We start from the raw sequence: 20,377 nt of genomic DNA on the forward strand, positions 1-20,377 counted from the left end.
TCCTGTGCCACTTTTGAAATAAATTGAATTCAGGAAAATGAGTCTTCTTTAATTCCAGATCCTAGACTCTATCTACTTCACCACCTTGTTGCCCCATTGTCTATCTATACACTTTCTTAAATTCACTAGAATACATTTTTTCTTTGTTTTAGCTGTGTAGACCTGTCCTTAGTCTGATTTTAGAAAACGTATTTAACCTCTAGGCATCTACTTCTTTTTTTTCAATTTCATACCCAATATTTAATTTCATTTTATATTTTTAGTTTTTATAGTATTTTATTTTTCCCAATTACATATCTATAGTTTTTGTATTCATTTTCATAAGATTTTGTATTCCATATTTTTCTTTCTTCCTCCTTTTCTCCTTAACTTCTTCCTAAAATGGTCGGCAATTTGATATACATGTGTTATCATATAAAATCTATCTCCACATTAATCACAGTTGTGAAAGAAGAAACAGATCAAAAGGGGAAAAAAACTGAAAAACAATAAAGTAAAAAACGTATGCTTTGATCTGCATTCAGACTCCATCCATTCTTTATCTGGATGTAAATAGCATTTTCTTGGGTGAGTCCTTTGGACTTATCTTTCTGCTTTACTTAATCCTGGTTGCACTGGTTTTGTTTGTGCAAAATCATTTAATCTAATATAATTTAAATTATCTACTTTATATTTCAAAATTCTCTATCTCTTGTTTAGTTATGAACCTGTTACTCAATTAATTCTCCTTTAAAAATTTGCATGCTATAGCACTTAGTGCATATATGTTTAATATTGATATTACTTCATTGTATATGATACCTTTTAGCAAGGTTTCCTTCCTTATCTCTTTTAAGTCTATTGTTGCTTTTGCTTTCTCTGAGATCAGAACTGCTATACCTGCTTTTTAAAAAAAAATTCAGCTGTAACATAATAGATTTTTTTCTAGTCCCTTACTTTTACTTTGTGTGTATCTCTCTGCTTCAAGTGTTTCTTGCAAACAACATATTGTAGAATTCTAGTTTCAGATCCATTCTGTAATCTACTTCTATTTTATGGGAGAGTTCATACTATTCACATTCACAGTTATTATTATTATGTCTTTACCTCTATCCTATTTTTCCTTCTATTTGTCCTTTCTCTTCTTTTAGACTTTCCATCCTCAACAATGTTTTGTTTCTGTCTCCCACCTTCCCTGATCTACCCTTTCTTTGGTTAGTCTTCCTTCCCTGTTTTATTTAATCTCTTCCCCTCTTGCTTTTCTTTCAAGTAAGATAGATTTCTATATTCAACTGATTGTGCATATTATTCCTTCTTTGAATCAATACTGATGAGAATAAAGTTCAAGATATGCTAGTGGTCTACCTTCCCATATTTCTCTCTACTAAAATAGGTGTTTCCTGTCCCTTCATATGAAATAATTTACCCTAATCTTCCTCCCCTTCCTTTTGTACCCAATGTACCCCTCTTTCTCATCCTCTGTTTTTTTATGCCATTCCCTCAATTCCATTTTGTACACATACTCTCTGTCTATGTATATTCCTTCTGGTGTGCTATTGTGACAAAATTTTTAATTGTAAGTGTCATATTCCCATGTAGGGGTATATGATTCAGCTCCATTAAATCCCTTATGTTTTCTTTTCCTTTTTTACTTGTTTAGGCTTCTCTGGGGATTTGATATTGCAGATCAATTTTTTTGTTCAATTTTGATCTTTTCCTTATGAAAGTTTGAATTCTTTCTGTTTAAATGAATGACTATCTCCCCACCCCTCCTTCTTGAAGTATTATGCTTAATTTTACCAGGTAAATGATTTTTGGTTGTAGACCTAGCTCTTTTGCCTTCTGGAATATTATATTTTATTGATCTCTGATGATTTAATGTTGTGACTGCAAAGTCCTGTGTAATCCTGATTGTGGCTCCTTAGTATATGAGTTGTTTCTTTCTGGCTACTTGGCAATATTTTTCCTTGAACTGATAGTTCTGAAATTTAGCCATAATGTTCCTTGGAGCTTTTATTTTAAGTTCTTTTTTCTGCAGGTGATCATTGGATTCTTTCAAAGGCCTATTTTGGCGTCTAGTTCCAGGACATCAGGGTAATTTTCTTGATAATTTCTTGAAAGATGTGGTTCAAGTTCTTTTTTTTTATTATGGCTTTTAGGCAATCCAGTGAATCCGACATTGTCTTTTCTAGATCTATTTTCCAGTAGGTATTTTATATTTTCTTTTCTTTTTTTCCTTTCTTTTGAATTTGTTTGATTCTTGATGTCTCATAGAGTCATTAGCTTCCACTTACCCAATTCTGACTTTTAAGGAGTTGTTTTTTTTCAATTATCTTTTATACTTTCTTTTTCATTTGGCCAATTGTACTTTTGAAGGCGTTCTCCCCCCTTCCCCCAGTGGATTTTTGCATCTCTTTTTTTCATTTGGCCAATTCTACTTTTTAACCAGTAATTTGACTATTGATGCTTTTTTCATAATTGTCTTGCATCACTCTCATTCCTTTTTCCATTTTTTCTTCTCCTTCTATTATATGATTTTAAAGCTCCTTTTGGAGTTCATCCATAAGTTCTTTCTGGGCTTGAGACTACTTCCTTGGCTTGAGACTTTGAGGTTTTGCCTGTAGGTGTTTTTGCATTGTGTTCTTCTTATGAGTTTGTGACTTGATCTTGCCTGTCATTGTTGTTTGTCATAACTGTTTATGGTCAGATTCTTTTTATTGTTGTTGTTGGTTTTTGCTCTTTTTTGCCTTTCCCTTTTCATTTAAATTTTAGCTCCATTCTCAGGGTGGAAGGGGCAGTGTCTCAGGCGTCTTATGTCAGAAGCTACGAGTTCTGACTGTTTATCTGTTGCTGCACTAATATTGTCTTGAGATTCATGGGGAACATCATGTCTGGTGCTGCACTAAAGGGGTTCAATGGAGGTGACTGGTGGGATCTGAGAGATGTTTCTACTTTTCCCTGGGATTTTACTGAAGTACATTGTGGTTTGGCCTCTGGCAGCTGCCTATTTCCCGGGATTATGCTGAAGCTTATGGTGGTATTTGGAGTCATTCCATTGGCTATACTAAAGCAAGTAGGGAGTAGGTGTTCTGGTGTTGGTATTTGCCTGCTCCATCACACTGGGACTCAAGATCTATCACTGCTTTATTAAGGCAGAGCATGCTACTGGTTTGCTGAGATGATTCATGTTCTGAATTGTGCTTCCCTTTTACCCGAGTGAGATAGACCTTTCTTGTTGATCTTTCAAGTTTCTTGGGCTACAAATTTGTTTCACCCATTTTTTGCTGGTTCTGCCATTCAGGATTTGTTTTGGGACACTATTTTATTGTTCTTTGGAGGTGAATATGGAAGATTACTCAACCATCTTGGCTCATAGAAGTCCTAGGTGTCCACTTCTTTAAGCATATAATGGGAATAAACATACACATTATTTTATCTTAGTCAATGGAAGATAGTGAGATTCATTTTCCAGATGATCCTTTTTATAGATGATATAGTACCAATGATATTGAGTATTGGGATCAATATGGTGAATCTTAGTGCGATCCATGGCCACTTTAAACAGAATAAGTCAACAATCCACATGGGAAAAATCAAGAATATAAAATGCCTATTGCCCCAAACTATGACGTGCATTTGATTGGAAAGTCTACCAACTATATATAATGATTGTATGTGTGTGTAAATACATTGCAGATAGATAATGAGCTGTTTCCAGGAAAGAATACGAGGAAAAGATTTGATAAATTTCACTGATCTCTCCTTGATTTGAAAGTGCTCTGTCAAAGAAGTCTATGTTTTAATGACAGTATTTCCTTGGGTATATACCATATGACTTTGAGTCATAGAATATTGTAATTTCTAGAAAAATCAAAATCAAAGATGAATTAAATGACAGTAGGTGGCAACATATTTCCAGAGATTTGAGAAGTACTATAAGAGTCATTTTTAATAACATAGAAAAGTCTAGAAAAGGAGATGATCTGGTCATTTGCTAAACAAGAAAATAAAAATTGGATAGCCTGAGTTTTGAATTGTTACTCCCCCAATTATTAAATTAGGCTTCCAGCATGGAATGAGTAGATTATTTGTAGAGAATTTACAGGAAGAAAAAAAATGGAAAAGAATTGTATAGCATAATAAGCATTGAAAACAGCAGAAACTTAAGAAGAAACACAGGTGAATCTTAGAGTATGACCTACAACGTCCATTCATTTACTAGAATAAATGAATAAACCAAAATAAGATATTTTTAAAGCTCTGCCAATGTTGAAGCACTATATAAATTAATGTGCTATTATTATTTTTCTAGTTTTCATTCATTCAAGTTACATTCATTACAGTAACAGTGAGTATAAAATATAACCAATATTCAAATACTTGCATAATTAACAAAACTCATTAAACTTCTTGCTCTAAGTCATACTTATTTCTATAACTTTAGAAGAACAATGAAGTTATATTAAGAAAGAAAATAATTTATTTTAGCTTTCCATACTTTATTTTTCTATGACTGGAGTTATCTTATATTTATTATTGATCAAGAGTTTTTTTTAAATGGCTAATACATTCATATATTGGTAATATTCTGAATAAAATATGATGAGGTCATTCTTGTGCTTATATAACCTTTTAAGGGAAAAAAGAATGTAGAAATAGCTGGTTTTCATTAAGAGAATCAGGCATATTTTTTAATGTGATAATTCCTCAGAATTATAATTTCATTGTAAATGCTTACTCTGCCTTCTAATTAATTGCCTATAAGTGAAAAAGAAATATATGCATTTGAGTTTGAACATTTTTTTCCTTGTTTCAAGTATGTTGAGCTTGTACACATATATAAACATTTTAATTCAACGTGAATTTTTTTTGCTCCAATTATCTTTATGTTCTAAAAGATACTGTCACTAGTGCTATCTATAACTTATTTTTTTTTCTTTTGAACAGGTTATTCAGCAAAGAAATGAAGAATGTGACCACACACAATTTTTAATTGAAGAAAAGGATTCTAAAGAAGAGGATTTTTATGAAGATCTTGACAGATTTGAAGAAAATGGTACCCAGGAATCCCGCATCAGCCCTTATACTTTCTGCAAAGCTTTTCCTTTTCATATAATATTTGACAGGGATCTAGTAGTAACTCAGTGTGGAAATGCCATATACAGAGTGCTTCCCCAGGTAAAATTACATCATTCTTTCATGGAGCCACAGGACATAAAAATTGAATTTTGTTTCTTTCTAACATTTCTTTTCTTAGGAAAATGCTATGGTACTTCACAACATAAACCTTTTTTTTTTTTGTATCACATGGATCTACAAGGCATGTATTTTGAAATTATATAGTATTATTTTCTTTGCTATTTCATAACATGCAAGTATATGGTTGCTTGGATAACAATTGGATTTATTTCAGAGGGAGAAGGGGAACAATTTTACTACATAAAGAATACAAGGTTATTTTATGATTTAACACTCTTACTTCCCTCTCCCTTTCCACACATATATCTATTTAATTTTTTTTTTTTTCATTTGGATGATCTTTTGAGGACCAATGACCAATTGAGGACCAAAATGAGGAATTGAAGTGTGACTGGAAACTTTTAATTATTAAAGAGAATAATACTCATGTAACAAATCATTTAGGATAGCAGCTTCAAAATAAAATCTAAGGGCATCTTAGAAAGAGATAAAGAATATTTAGGAGAGTAACATGAAAGATAGCATGAAATAAAAAGAGAAAAGTAAAGATTACATTGGGTAGTGTAGCAAATCTAATGAAACTTGCTGAATTTTAAAATGCTCCATTCATTGTCTGGTTTTTTAACTTCTTCTTGTACTTTAGATTCAGTTGTATTGGTAAAATCCCAACTTTTCCACTGTAAAACTAGTGGCCATAATTGGATACTAAATTGTTCAATTTGGAGGACAACCAAACTCAGCTTTAGTTACAGATAGGAAAATATATGGTGCTTGCCCACTTTAGTTATTTTCATCATAGATCCAAGGATAATTAATACAATCTGGAAAGAGATCCTCTAATATTTGATACAGCTTATTTAAAAATTATGTTAAAATATAATTTTAAAAATATAAGTCCTAACCTCCTACCCCTGCTTGCTCATTAAAAGGTCAAAATCTCCCTTTTTATATTCATTTTGAAGTAAATTATGTTTGAATACAAATTATCCCAATTTCATTTGGTTCCAAACATTTGGCTCCATGTTTATTAAATTATTGTGTTGGTTCAGAGTCTGACCTTTAGTTGAATTTAATTTTTTTCTTCTAAATTTCAAGACAGTATAGCCTATGAGACTAATAAAGTGACTAAGCACTAATATCACTATATTATACTGTCAGTTAAGTAATATAATGATTTCTAATTATATAAAATATTTGTCTTACATTATTTGAGTACCGTTTTATTTCTCCTATATTTTAGCTTCAGCCTGGAAATTGCAGCCTATTATCTGTCTTCTCTCTGGTTCGTCCTCATATTGACATCAGTTTCCATGGTATCCTCTCACATATCAATACTGTATTTGTCTTGAGAAGCAAGGTAAATTTTTAAAAATTTTTCTTTAAAAGCTGATAACTAACAAACAAATTATTGGGAGGGGAAAATAGAAGTTATTAGATAATATGAAATGTGTACTGTAGAGTTGCAAAAAACAATACCCAATAGTAAAGCAATAAATTGATATTACCAAAATAATATTTGGCATATCAATAAGTTGATATACCAAATACATGATGGATACTAAATCCCATTAACTGGAAATCACCTCAATCTTCAAATAAACTTGGTTTATAAAAATTAAGTTCAGTTGCAACTTTACCCTTTTGTCAAAGTTCTTTTTCTTGATACTGATTAATTAATCAGTGGACAGGAAATTTGTCTGTGTACAAAGTGTATCATTCCCTTCTTTCCTTATCTCTCCCCACCCCTAAGTAGAATTTAAGCTCCTTAAAACCTGCCATTCTTATGGCTGTTAGTTATGAATTTGGGGCTTATAGATATGTAACTTCTAAAAGAGTTCTAACCAAGAAGAAGCCAGAGTTGAAGAATATACTTAAGTTTTCTATAGTACACTTTCCATTCTATTTCAACTACCTAAAATATTTTTTCAAAGGCTTTTTGTTGTATACTTAAAGCATATACAGCTGGTCCCATTTCTAGTTGCCAGTGTGAAGTGAGAAAGGTTCCTAACTTTCTCTGTGCTGTACCCTACCTCTAACTAATGTCCTTTTAATCATTGCTCATTTATATTGGAAATTCTCTATTTTGAAACTTCCAAAGGGATGGTTAAGTATAGACATCCTGAAGAGAAAGAGATAATCTGATTAATGTGAACTAACAGCTGTGGTTTGTTTACTTAAGGAAGGATTATTGGATGTGGAGAAGCTGGAATGTGAAGATGAATTGACTGGGGCAGAGATTGGCTGCTTACGCCTTAAAGGGCAAATGATCTACTTACCTGAAGCAGAGAACATTCTTTTCCTGTGTTCTCCAAGGTTATTACAACAGATAATTATTCTTTAGGTGCCTGAAGTTATATTGAACTCCCCTTGTTTTGCTCTTTGCAATACAATTTGGTTAGCATGTTTCCTTACACTCTGAATTATGATTATATATTGATGACTTTTCAAAGGTTACCTAGGATTATGTAATTTGATGTCTAAATTTACTGAACTAAAGAGAAATCATTTAAAATGTGTTTTACTTTCTGCATCTTAATAATGACACAAGGAACTTTGGTGTTTTTAGATTTATAAAAAACTTGATCCAAAACTCAATGATAGAGCCATCAGGAAAACTGACTTCTAAAAAAGTAGTAATAAAGCAATTATAGGTTTTGTATAACATAAAATAACAAAAATAAAATATAAAAAATATAAAATTCAAGGCACTTCAATGTCTAAAAGTTACAGGAACATGTTTTTCTGTTACTGTTTGTCATTTTTCTCTTATTAGTAATTTTTCAATTATGTCCATCCTTTGTGACCCATTTGGGATTTTCTTGGCAGAGATATTAGAGTGATTCACAATTTCCTTCTCCAGTTTATTTTATAGATGAGTAAACTGAGGCAAACAAGGTAATATGATCTGCCTAGGTTCTCACTGAGGCCAAATTTGAAGATGAATCTTCCTGATTCCAGGCTCATCACCCTATCCACTATGCCACTTAGTTACATATTAGTATATATGAGCCTAATTAATAAACAGCTTCAGAAAACAAATGGTTTTAATTTTTTAAAATTCATTATCTGACATAGCTTCTAAATTTCCATACAGTTGAAACTCTGGTAACAGATTTGTTGCATTGTTTGAATTTAATTTGATTATAAGCATCACTGGGCCAATAAAGATATTATTAGATGGCACAATGGACAGAATCAAGAAGAACTGAGTGCATATCTGACTTCAGACACTTTCTAGTAGTGTGATCCTGGGCAAGTTTCCTTACCTGTAAAATGAGCTGGAGAAAGAAATGGCAAGGTACTCCAATATTTTGGTCAAAAAAATCCCAAATGATGTCAACAAAGAATTGGATATAACTGAAACAACTGAATGAATGAAGTTATTTTAAAAGTTTGCTTTCTTAGTTAATATGGAAGAAATCTGTGAAACTGTCCTAATAAAAATAAAGAATACTAAGGGATATTTGTATTTTCTTTTATTTTTTTGCCATTGAGTTCTCTGGATGATGATGTAACATATTGTTACAGATGTAACAACTTGTGTGGTAAAATGTATGCAACTTAGTTTATAATAGGTAAAACATATTTTGAGATCAGTTAGACATAATTTTAAAGTGTCTTTGAGAAAACGTTTTTAGATGAGATGCCTTATAATTTCCTAATACATATATTTATGTGATACATCCCTTAAAATTATTTTTTAATTATTATGAACTTGAAGATACCAAATATGAACATTTCCCTATGCAATAGAAAAAGAGTACTAAAGCATCCCAGATTTTCTCTAGAATATACAAATCATCTATGAATTGATCTTCTCATCTGTTATCTTTGCTTATGATGAAAATATATGACAGATAACCAAAACTCTTCTGAAAAAGTAATGTAGATATTGACAAAAACATAGTATATCAATTTTTAATTAAGGACTAGCAAAATTACTTATTTCCCATTAAAATTTTCTGAACAGCTAACATCTTGAGGGAAATTTGACCAAAGAAATATACTTCATTCTTCACAAGGGTTCCTACAAGTGTATTGGGGCTGAGAATGCTTTTAGATTTTGAAGTCCAAAGCCATAATGTTTTAAAAATGAAGACAAATGAAAATAAAATATAGCATTTCCCAAAATTGTGATAAAATTTTTCTTTTAAAAATTACGATAACAAATACCTTTCTAAATTTTTTTCTTTGCTATGCACTTAATCCTGCAGTGCAAATCTGGTTCAACTATGACAGATGAAATAAAACACAATTAAATTGAGCACATTTGAAAATTTTGATCTCATACTCAGATTATTCTTTAATAAATTTGAGGTACCTCTTGGGTTGAGACTCAGGCAAAATGTCTACTTAGTATTTAGCAGAGAACCTTACACATGGTAGATGCTTAATAATCTTTGTTTACTTGAATTGGCAATGACCTTTGATATCTCCCTTCCACCATAGCTCAGTGGTAGTAATTGCAGTTGGATGATTTGGGTCAATTTTGCAATGCTTTCTTTTTGTAACAGTGTGATGAATCTGGATGACCTCACAAGGAGAGGTCTCTATTTGAGTGACATTCCCTTGCACGATGCTACCCGTGATCTCGTTCTTTTGGGAGAGCAGTTCCGAGAGGAATATAAACTGACACAAGAACTGGAAATCCTCACAGACAGACTGCAGCTCACTCTGAGAGCACTGGAAGATGAAAAGAAAAAGACAGACACGTAAGAAAGAGCCTGCATTTTATATAAATTGGGGGGGGGGGGCATGTGTGACCATTATGCAAATTAAATTATACATTTAAGTTATACAATTTAAGAATTACAATTCTGTAATTGAATTTGATTGTCAACTTGAGAAGAAAATAAGAGATAAATAACTCTGATGTATCCCCCTTAAAATGAGATGAAACTGCAATTTTCTTTTATAAAGTTTGAGCACATGTGGAGTAATGCTGAAGAGCATATCTTTTTTGTGTGAAAACTTACATTTTCAAAGTATAAACATTTCTTCAGAATGTGTTAAAAGGATGGTAGTTAGCAAAAACATCAGCTTGAAGATTGGTTCCTGATTGGTTCATCGGTTTCTATGTGTTATTCTGTCTAATTATCCTCATGGATATACATTCCTATTCTGCCCTTGCATAGTCTACAAGTAAAATACCATCTTCTCCAAATTACATCACCCCCAACCTTGCCTGCTATTATTTTAAGGAGCTTCTTCCATGAAGAGAAGTATAATTGGGAGAGTAGTGCCTGATTTCACTGAGATTTTAATAATTTTTCTTAATCATGGCTATAAGAAGGTTTGATTTTTGGTTGTTTTTTTGTTCGTTTGGTTGATTGGTTTGATTTGTATTTCTGTCTTTTATATTAATAGCATCATAGTAGAGGGCAACGAGCAGTTGTGGATTTAATTTGTTAGCTCTACTAGTCAGTGTGTGGTCACGTATGGTCTAATGGCCAAATGATCTTCTAAAAGAGTCAATCTTCAAAGGGTTTTCTATCAGATGGGCTGTGGAAGTGCCAAACATATTTTTGATGTAGTATGTTTGCTCCAGTTCTCATCCACATTTATTTCCTTATCCAGGTTATTGTATTCTGTCCTTCCCCCTTCAGTTGCTAATGAATTGAGACATAAACGCCCAGTACCTGCCAAGAGGTATGACAATGTCACTATCCTATTCAGTGGAATTGTGGGATTCAATGCCTTCTGCAGCAAACATGCATCTGGAGAAGGGGCCATGAAGATCGTCAATCTTCTAAATGACCTCTATACCAGATTTGATATATTGACTGATTCACGAAAAAATCCATTTGTCTATAAGGTAAGTTATCATTTCAGATTTTAGACTTGGGAGAACCTTTATTCCATGAAATTACTCCGCAGTAATCATCACCACGTAGCTGAGGAAGTAAACCAGTTTATTCATTATTTACTATTTGCTCAAATACATATATCATGTTATGAAACTTTCCCTTCTTTGTATCCATACTAAATGTTTTGGAAAGCAGTGTGATTTCACTTAGAACATTATGACTTCATTCAGGGCAATGTGATTTCAGTGAGAGTATTATGATTTCAGTGAAAATAGGGTGAATCCACTGAATGATTTCCTTAGTTGAAATGAAATGTTTAGCTGCTCACTTACTCTTAGGGTTACAAAGCTATGCTGGGTGTTGATTACATTTGGAATAAACACAACATCCATTTTGGAAATATCATGAAGGCATTTTTACTCAGCTTTTCTCACTAAGAGAGCCCCAGAGCAGAGGAGGGGGTGATAGAATGCTCATATTTGCCTTCAGATATCATCAGTTTGAGCATAAATATTTATAATGTGTTCCTGTGCAGTATTACAACTGGAAACAAATACAATGTTGGAAAAAATAAGTCAGCTGAATCTTTCTCCATAAAGTCAGGAAAGTTAACCAGATCATCCCCAGACCTTTAGTATAATGTAAACTCTTCAAAAATTGTTTATTTTACGTGATCTATTTAGGTTTACAAAGCTTAGCACCTGGTGGCAACATCATTTAAAAAATGATTAATGACTGATGAATCATACATAAGCTTCTATCTAGGGACTAACAAGTTTTATTCTCACCTGGTGATTTTCTGCCCTTGATTTAGCAAAGAGTATGTGACAGAGGTTTGTGCAAAGAATCAGCAGAGTATTTTTTAAAGTTTTCCATTTTTAATTCATTGTCATTTCACTCCATCCATCCCAATAAAATTCCTATTGTAACAAAGAAAATGTTTAAATAAAACTAACCAGCCAATAACCACATATGCCATTATATTCAACAATATGTGTCTATAGCTCCAACATAGAATGAAGATAATTTCATTATCTGTCCTTAGGAACCAATGATTGGTACTTAGCCCGAGATTATCTTACTGTTTATTTTTTTTTAAATAGCAAATAATTCAATATTGTGCAGTTCTTCTAAACATATTTCCACATTTATGCTGCTTAACAAAAATCAGATTGAAAAGGAAAAAAGTGAGAAAGAAAAAAAAGCCACTAAACAACAACAAAAAAAGGTGAAAATACTGTTGTGATCCACATTCAGTCCCCATAGTCTTCTTTCTGGATACAAAAGGTTCCCTCCATGATAAGCATTTTGGAATTTGTCTGAATCACCTCATTATTGAAAAGAGCCACATCCATCAGAATTGATCATTGCATAATCTTCTTGTTGCTATGTACTTGGTTCCACTCACTCACTTAGCATCAGTTCATACAAGTCTCTCTAGGCCTTTCTGAAATCACCCTGCTGATCATTTGTTATAGAATAATAATATTTCATTAAATTAATTATACTATAACTTATTCAGCCATTCCCCAACTGATGGGCATCCATTCAGTTTCCATTTCCTTGTATGTTTTGATTTTTTAAAAACTTATGTTATTGCAGTTATTTGGATATTGTTCTCCTGCTTCTGTTACGGGCCAGAACTCTTGTACTTAAAACAAGGATTCTTACAAGGAGTTAAGTCAGTGGAATTTATGAGACAGTGGTTATCTACTTTAGCATGATGACTAATGGTTCTCTAGTTCGGTACATGTACTTGGTACTTAATATAGTTCCACAAGATTCACACCTATGAAAATGGAGTATATAACAGCCAGCAAGGACTGGAGGAGATTCATTCCATCTTCAGTCAGGCTCTTGGTGGCTCTCCTGGGGGACCAAGCAACTCAGAGCCAGAGCCAGAAAAGACAAATGCCCTGGAGGTGAGAGCTCAAGTCCATGGACTCAGATTCATCCCATCTTCATCAGCCTTATGTTGGCTGGCCTGGCTTCCTGTACTTCCCTCACTAAAACCAAGACTCTGAAAGGCTCTCAAAAAGCTAGCTGGGCCTCAGGCAAGGAAACTAGATTGTGAAGGAGATAATAAAGGATTTGGACTTTAACACCTGGCTATTCTCATGGTGATTACTCTACCGAAAGGAAGGCTGCTCCAAGACTTCCAGAAAACCAACAAGAACATTACATGCTTCTGCTTTTTTTGTTTTGCATCAGTTTATTCAAGCCTTTGCAAGCTTTTCTGAATTCTTCAAATTCATTGCTTCTCAAGGTAAAAAAAAAAAAGTTTTATACTAAAGCCAGTTCAACCATTTCTAATGAAGGCACCAGAATGGTATTTCTTGAAGAAAATTATCATTGCCACCCGATTCATCTATATCAGTACAATAAATAATGCTTCCAATACATGTGAATTTCACATCAGCATATCAAAGATTCATTCTATTAATATCCAACTGTCTCAGAATTTTCAACAAATTAAGGAATAAGAAAATTTTGAAGCTACTAGAGAACTAGGTGGACTGTTTATAGGAAATAGAAATAATAGCAATAATCACTTTATATGAATGAATTATGCTTTATGTTTTATAATAGGTGGAGACTGTTGGTGATAAGTATATGACTGTGAGTGGTTTACCAGAACCTTGTATCCACCATGCCCGCTCCATTTGCCACCTGGCCCTTGACATGATGGAAATAGCTGGCCAGGTTCAGGTGGATGGAGAATCTGTGCAGGTCAGTAAATATTGAATAGAACTGGTTAGTGCCTATAGACAAGAATGCAGCTGAATTTTGAGTTTTGATTCATATTTTATGCATTTTTCTTAAAATGTATAAGTAAAAATACTACATAATATAAGAGGAATAAAGATCTAGAACCAACTCTTCCCCGATTGTATGATGGATATTTCCTTGATTAGAATACATATACAATACTACATTGAAAATATCATGCAGACTAGCATATTTCTGTAAATAGATAAATCTGTACATATGTAGATCTATCTATATATAGACATCTATCTATAGTTTTACTATAAATAGAATAGGATAACATTCCCTGCTTGTATATAACTCCTTCTGTAATTTTTTCTTCTCTACTTTAAAAAGGTGCTTAAAATATAGACATTAATATCACTAAGTATACAGAATTTTGTATTTGTAGGGGACTTTAGAGGTCATCTTATATGAAAGATGAGGAGACAGAGCCAAGTATGTTAATGACAAATCCATCATTTGGCTAGTAGAGAACCAGATGGAACCCACTTTCTTTGAATGCCTGGTTCAGTACTTTTGAATATTTTAGATTGTATGGCTAATTTTACTGTAACTTCACAATAGAAAGAAGTATAGAGTGATTTAGATCCTCCTAGAAACTTATTTATGTGTGTGTTCTTTGTTTCTAAAAGAACATTTGGTTTTGTTTTTTCAGTTAAAAACAACAATAAAATCCTTCTTCTTGTGGTATTGCCATAGAAGCATAGAATTTAGAGCAGGAAGAGATCTTGGAATGATCATCATCATTTTCAGATTTTACAAATGAGAAGTGAGACAGAGAGGAGAGAGTTGGTGATTATTGATGATCCTTGTGAAATAAAGAATAGAATTGAAATTCAAATCTACTTCTTTTAATTCCAAATGGGGATTATTTCCATTATAGAAAAATTACTTCTCCAGTGTTCCTTGCCTTGGATCATCTTGTATTTAAATACTTGTTTTTAGAAAAAAAGACTCCTTACGATCCAAGGAATTCCAAATTGTCCTCAGAGAATTTTCAGGGAAAGGATTTGCTCCAGCCAGGAACTACATAATGAAAACATTGTTGAATTCCAAATGGAATCCCAGGGTATTTGTGTTGTTAAGTTAGTAAAGTGATTAAGGGACTGGCCTGTATTTCTGCAGATAACAATAGGAATCCATACTGGAGAGGTAGTGACTGGAGTCATAGGTCAAAGGATGCCTCGCTATTGCCTCTTTGGAAACACTGTTAACCTTACAAGCCGAACAGAAACCACAGGAGAAAAGGGGAAGATCAATGTGTCTGAGTATACCTACAGGTAAGATTTCCAGAATTAAATAAAAACCATCTCTCTCTGAACCTGCCTGAAGTTCACTTAAGAAATGCATGCTTCCCCACTAATTTTGGTTGCTGATATTTATTTCCATTCAAAGGTAGCCTCATAACCTTGGCAATATCCAGGACAATCAGAGCCCAATGGCCTGGATGATCTTTTGCAATGACTTTTAACATGTGCTATAGCTGTTAGATGGATGCCATATTTTCAGGAAAAACTGTATGTGCATTTTATTCTCTTTCTATTCCAGATGTCTTATGACTCCAGATAATTCAGACCCACAGTTTCATTTGGAGCACCGAGGACCAGTGTCCATGAAGGGTAAAAAAGAACCAATGCAAGTTTGGTTTCTGTCCAGAAAAAGTACAGAGGATGAGGTATGACTAACAAAGGATAATGGTTTTTTAAAGGCATATTTACTTTAATCAGAAATCTTTTTTCCCATTTTTGGGGAAAATAGTCTCAAAGATATTAACCATTATTAAGTAAAACAAGTGGGAAGTTAATGTGCAGGACTAATTTAATCAAATGGTACTTCCTAAAGACTACATTATATGGCTAGTTACTTTTGCCTTACAATGAAAATCAAAGTTGAAAGCATCTATATTTTTAGTACTTGCCCCATTTCAATTTTGCTTCTTTCTTTTTGCTTCTGGACCAGGATAAGGAACCTTTCCTCACCTTTTCCTTCATGATGGGTTCATGAAAACTAATCTGTTCCATAGACAATATGAGAGCTCTTGCTGTACCTAACTTGTTTCTAGAGTAAGGGTCCAAGCCTGGGAGGTGAGAAGTGAATTTTAGTAACTTTGAGTTCCTTCTGGGGAGAGAAATGATTTCCATTTTGGTCCAGTTTCTTTGGAAATCTGTTATAAACTAACCAGAATTTCTGACCCTAGAACACCATCCCCAGAGTCCTAGAACATACTAGTTTTCTCATCCCACTGTTGATTCTTTGACCCCTGACTTTCCAGAGTAAGTCTGATTTTTATCAGCTGCCTGCTAGCAAATGTTTAACAACCAACTCCCTAAAAAATATTGTATATATATACACACATATATGTACTAAATATAATATATTTATAAATAAATAAATAAAACTAAGCCCTGATTTATAACATTTGCCAACTTCCCACTGTAAATCTTCAATTGAAAATTTAACAATATAGATTCTTTTGGGGCAATTTGATCTGGCTCCAGCATATCCCCAAGCTGCTTATGTCACTATTGGTATACTAATACCAACTAAGGCATCTACATACCAATCCTCCTGCTAGCTCAAGAAAGTTTTCAAAGGCATGTGTATTAGCATGCTGTATTAGCTTCAGACTGTGGGTTAAACTCTTTGATTGCATTTCTTTGGTGTTTTGCATTCTCACCCCAAAAAATGCTTTTAGTATTTAAAGTCTAGGAAGAAACTGATGCCAAGTTTAAAAATATTTATCTACATCCTTTTTTGCTGCTTTATTAATATAGCTGTAGGGTAAACACACGGGTTGGTTTTCTTCTGAAAAGAAATAAGCCTGGGGCAGCTAGGTTGCACAGTGGATAGAACACCAACCCTGAAGTCAGGAGGACCTGAGTTCAAATCTGGTCTCAGATACTTAACAGTGCTTAGCTGTGTGACCCTGGGCAAGTCACTTAACCCCAATTGCCTCTGGAAAAAAGAAAAAATTAGACCTAATGAATAAGGCTGGATTTGTAGTCAGGAAGATCTGGATTTGAATCTCATTTTGGATACCAACTAGCTATATTATTATGGCTGAGTATATTTAAACCTCAATTTTTCACATTTAAAATGAAGACACTAATATCTCTAGTGCCCATATCATGGGGTTTTAGGGAGGATTAAGTGAAAGAAAAAAATTTTTTTTGAAACTTAAAACTCAGCTATTCTGTTTCTTAGGAGACAGCTAGTCAGCGCTGGTCTGGGTTCAGCAAGACCTGAGTTCAAATCATACTGGGCAAGTCACTTAACCTCTGTTTGCTTTAATCAATTGGAGACTCACTGTGACCCTGAGTAAATCATTTAATTTTGGTTACCTCCAAAACAACACAAAAACAAAAATATACTGGAGAAGGAAATAGCAAACTTTTACAGTATCTTTGCTATCTTTGGTCACAAGGAGTCTACTAAGACTGAAAAACAATTATATTGCTTAAGCAACTTCATTTATAAGGATAAGAACCCTATAAAACCATGGGCTCTGATCATGTTTTTCCATAAAAGTACTAAGTGATAGTCAAATGTATTAGTCACAGTAGTTTAGTGAAAAGCAGATTAATTGATTGCTTTGATTAAGAGTTATGGGAGGCATGACTTTGGCCAAGTCACTTAACCCCAATTGCCTGGCAAAGAAAAAAGAAAAAAAAAGTTATGAGAATGCTGTAGTGTAAAACTTCTTATACTGTGGGTCTCAACTCCATGTGGGGCCACATAGCTGAATGTGGGGGTTGCAAAATTATGATTTGTTATCAGTAAATTTTTATATACCTATTTTATATTCCCCCCAAATGAAAATTTCTTAGGTTAAAAGGGATTATGAGTGAAAAAAATTTTAAGAAGCCTTGCCGTAGTTAATAGACCACCAGATTTAGAGTTCAGGGATCAGGACCTAGATTCAGTTTTTTTTTTTTTTTTTTGTTCTCTCACTTATTATGTGCCCTTGAGCAAATCAGGAATCTCTCTGGGACTCAGTTTCCCCATTTATTAAAATTAAAAGGTTGGATTAATTTACCTTTAAAGTTCTTTCCAGTTTTAAATATAAAATTCTATGTTTTTGTGATCCTTTTGCCTGCATCATTCAGATTATGGATCCTTAATTAAGCATGTCATTCTTACTGTTATACTTGGATCTATGAAATTTATATATATATGTGTGTGTGTATATGTATATAAAATGTCTTTGTCTTTACTGTTGATATGAATAGTCGAGGTTTTTGTCTTATTTAAATTGAGTCTGAACAATTTTTTATAGTGCTATAAACTAAAGCTTTCTCTTCTTAATTTTACTTCAAGGAAACAAAACAAGATGAGAGTTAAAGCAAGGAACAAGGAGAAAGACAGCAGATGGGGGTCCTCTGTTCCTTGACACCAGCCCAGCCCAGTAGCAGTGATTCTATGTGGCTATATATTTTGCTTCATCTCTTTCAATGACCTCATCCCTTGTCCATAGATACATATAAATGTGTGTATGTGTGTGTGTGTGTGTTTGTGTATATAAAATGTGTATGTGTGATATGTGTGTGTGTGTTTATCTCCATGTATATTTTTCTTCTATTTGCCTCTAGCTTCTCTAAGCTCATATTTCAGCTTTGCTTCAGAGATTGCTGTTGCTTTTGGTGTGAGTATATTCTTAGTTCCTGCTCTTTGGATGATGTGAATGAACCTTTTATGTCCTAAACTCATGAACTGCTGAATTGCATTTGGCAATATGTCTGTGTACCAAAGTTAACCACTTTTGTTTGGTGCTCTGCACACATATTTTTCAGCAAGATCTACTACATGTCACTCTTTGTCATGCTGGCGTTCATCATTATAGAATCCATTCTACCACAGTCTGGATTTTAACTAGTAGAAGAAAATCACAGCACTGGCGCACTTTGGGCAGCAAGATTTAGGGACCAAGTTGGAGTTGTTTTATTTGTGTTAACTGACCTTTCTCATCTTTGTCTTAAAAAAAAAAAAACAAACTAAATCTACAAAGTAATATTTAACATACTCTGTGAAGAAAATGACAACTGTATCAAAGTATGATACAATTTCCTTTTGTTGGACTAGGAGGGAGGGGATAAGAAACAAAATATTTTCTGTGATGAACAAATATACCACTGAACCAGTCTTGTGGCAACTGTAATTCCATGTTTTCTTTACATTGCATCTCTCAGATTCCATTGTATCTATCAGATTGAATATAGTTAATTATATACAGCTGTAGTTTAAGGTGGTATAATTTTTCATTGAGCTTTTATTTTGGATTGGACTGAATGTCTAGATGCTCTTAAAATATCCAAGAACAAAGTTTGAAACTTCCTCTTGGGACTCTTGGTATTGGCGTCTTTGCCTGATTTTGATATTTCTCAGAAATGTTTCTTTTGCTTTCTGTAGATGAATGTGATAATATTCATGATTTGAGATCTAGAGTAATTAGTTTGATCCCTACAGAGGGTGTGTTCCTCTTGGAAGAAAATGCCTGTATTCTTAATTCTCTCCCTTATATTTTCTGAATATGTCTTTATAAAATAATACAGAACAATACAGTGCAATTAATTTTGTGTAAAAAAAAAAGCTTGTCTTTATATTTCGTATATTGTATCAACACTGAAATATATGTATAAATGTTTCATGTTTATGTGTAAAAGAACCGGCAATAAATTATTTTTTCCACTGGTCTCAAGACAATTTGTATTTCAAAAAAAATTTAAAGTTGGACATTATTTGTGACTAATTTCAAACACATTTATCCAAATCTACATAAAAAATTAAATTTTCAGGTGGCACAGTGGATGGAGTACTAGCCCTGAAGTCAGGAGGACCTGAGTTCAAATCTTGTCTCAGACATTTAACACTTCCTAGCTGTGTGACCCTGGGCAAGTCACTTAACCCCAGTTGCCTCAGCAAAAATAAAAATAAAAATTGTTTTAAAAAGAATGAAATTTTCCCTGAAATCCAAAAAAAGATTTTCCCCCACCATTGAACATTAATTTCTTTTTCAAAAAAGCATTCTTAAAAATTGTTCATTTTTGGTCTCATTAACTGGCAAATGGATATATTAATAAGTATAAACTATAGTGCACCTTGAAAATAAACAGTAGCAAGAGATGAGCACAAGTACTGGGTATTCTTGCCTTTTCAGGCAGGAACCAACAAAAATAATACATTCTAGTTCCCTTCACATTCTGATGACTTTTTGTTGTTCATCCTTCTCCTCAAAAAGGACCACTGGCATCAAGAAAGTGATGGCCTGACTTGCAAGTGAATTGGATTTAAGTGAGGCAGAGCTGTGCAAAAGCTATCAATATCATCTTCTCCTCTGGTTATTGGAGTACAGTGACAAAACATTAGTCATTTTGACTAATGTTTTGTCACTGTCACCCTGAGTGCTATGGGAGACATTGACTTTTTTTTTTTTTTTAAGCTAAAGACTTTCCCAGATCTCAGTTTTTCTGAGGCAACACTCATTCAGTAATTAAAGGTAAGGTTGGAATTGAAAAAAAAAATGACCTGGTTTCCCTTCCCTAAAGAGTCAGTCTGGGAGAGGAATATCCTTAGAGTTTCTAATTTTAGTCAGAAATTCAGATTTGGAATGTGAACTAAACCAA

The 20,377-nt window shown here is 33.3% G+C and overlaps 1 protein-coding gene across 2 annotated transcripts in view; it reads left to right on the top strand.

The window, feature by feature from the left end:
- GUCY1B1 (guanylate cyclase 1 soluble subunit beta 1) overlaps positions 1 to 19,447 on the top strand; it is a 67,521-nt gene extending 48,074 nt beyond the window's left edge. For both annotated transcript variants that reach the window (XM_031943398.1, XM_012552152.3), the window contains exons 6-14: positions 4,927 to 5,157; positions 6,419 to 6,535; positions 7,358 to 7,491; positions 9,693 to 9,890; positions 10,756 to 10,993; positions 13,575 to 13,715; positions 14,883 to 15,037; positions 15,306 to 15,432; positions 18,075 to 19,447. In XM_031943398.1, the coding sequence (XP_031799258.1) occupies positions 4,927 to 5,157; positions 6,419 to 6,535; positions 7,358 to 7,491; positions 9,693 to 9,890; positions 10,756 to 10,993; positions 13,575 to 13,715; positions 14,883 to 15,037; positions 15,306 to 15,432; positions 18,075 to 18,098 (1,365 nt within the window). In that variant the 3' untranslated portion in view covers positions 18,099 to 19,447. The remainder of the gene's footprint in view (positions 1 to 4,926; positions 5,158 to 6,418; positions 6,536 to 7,357; positions 7,492 to 9,692; positions 9,891 to 10,755; positions 10,994 to 13,574; positions 13,716 to 14,882; positions 15,038 to 15,305; positions 15,433 to 18,074) is intronic.
- The last annotated feature ends 930 nt before the right edge of the window (positions 19,448 to 20,377 follow it).

The sequence above is a fragment of the Sarcophilus harrisii genome, chromosome 6, assembly GCF_902635505.1.
Source record: "Sarcophilus harrisii chromosome 6, mSarHar1.11, whole genome shotgun sequence".
NCBI lineage: Eukaryota > Metazoa > Chordata > Mammalia > Dasyuromorphia > Dasyuridae > Sarcophilus > Sarcophilus harrisii.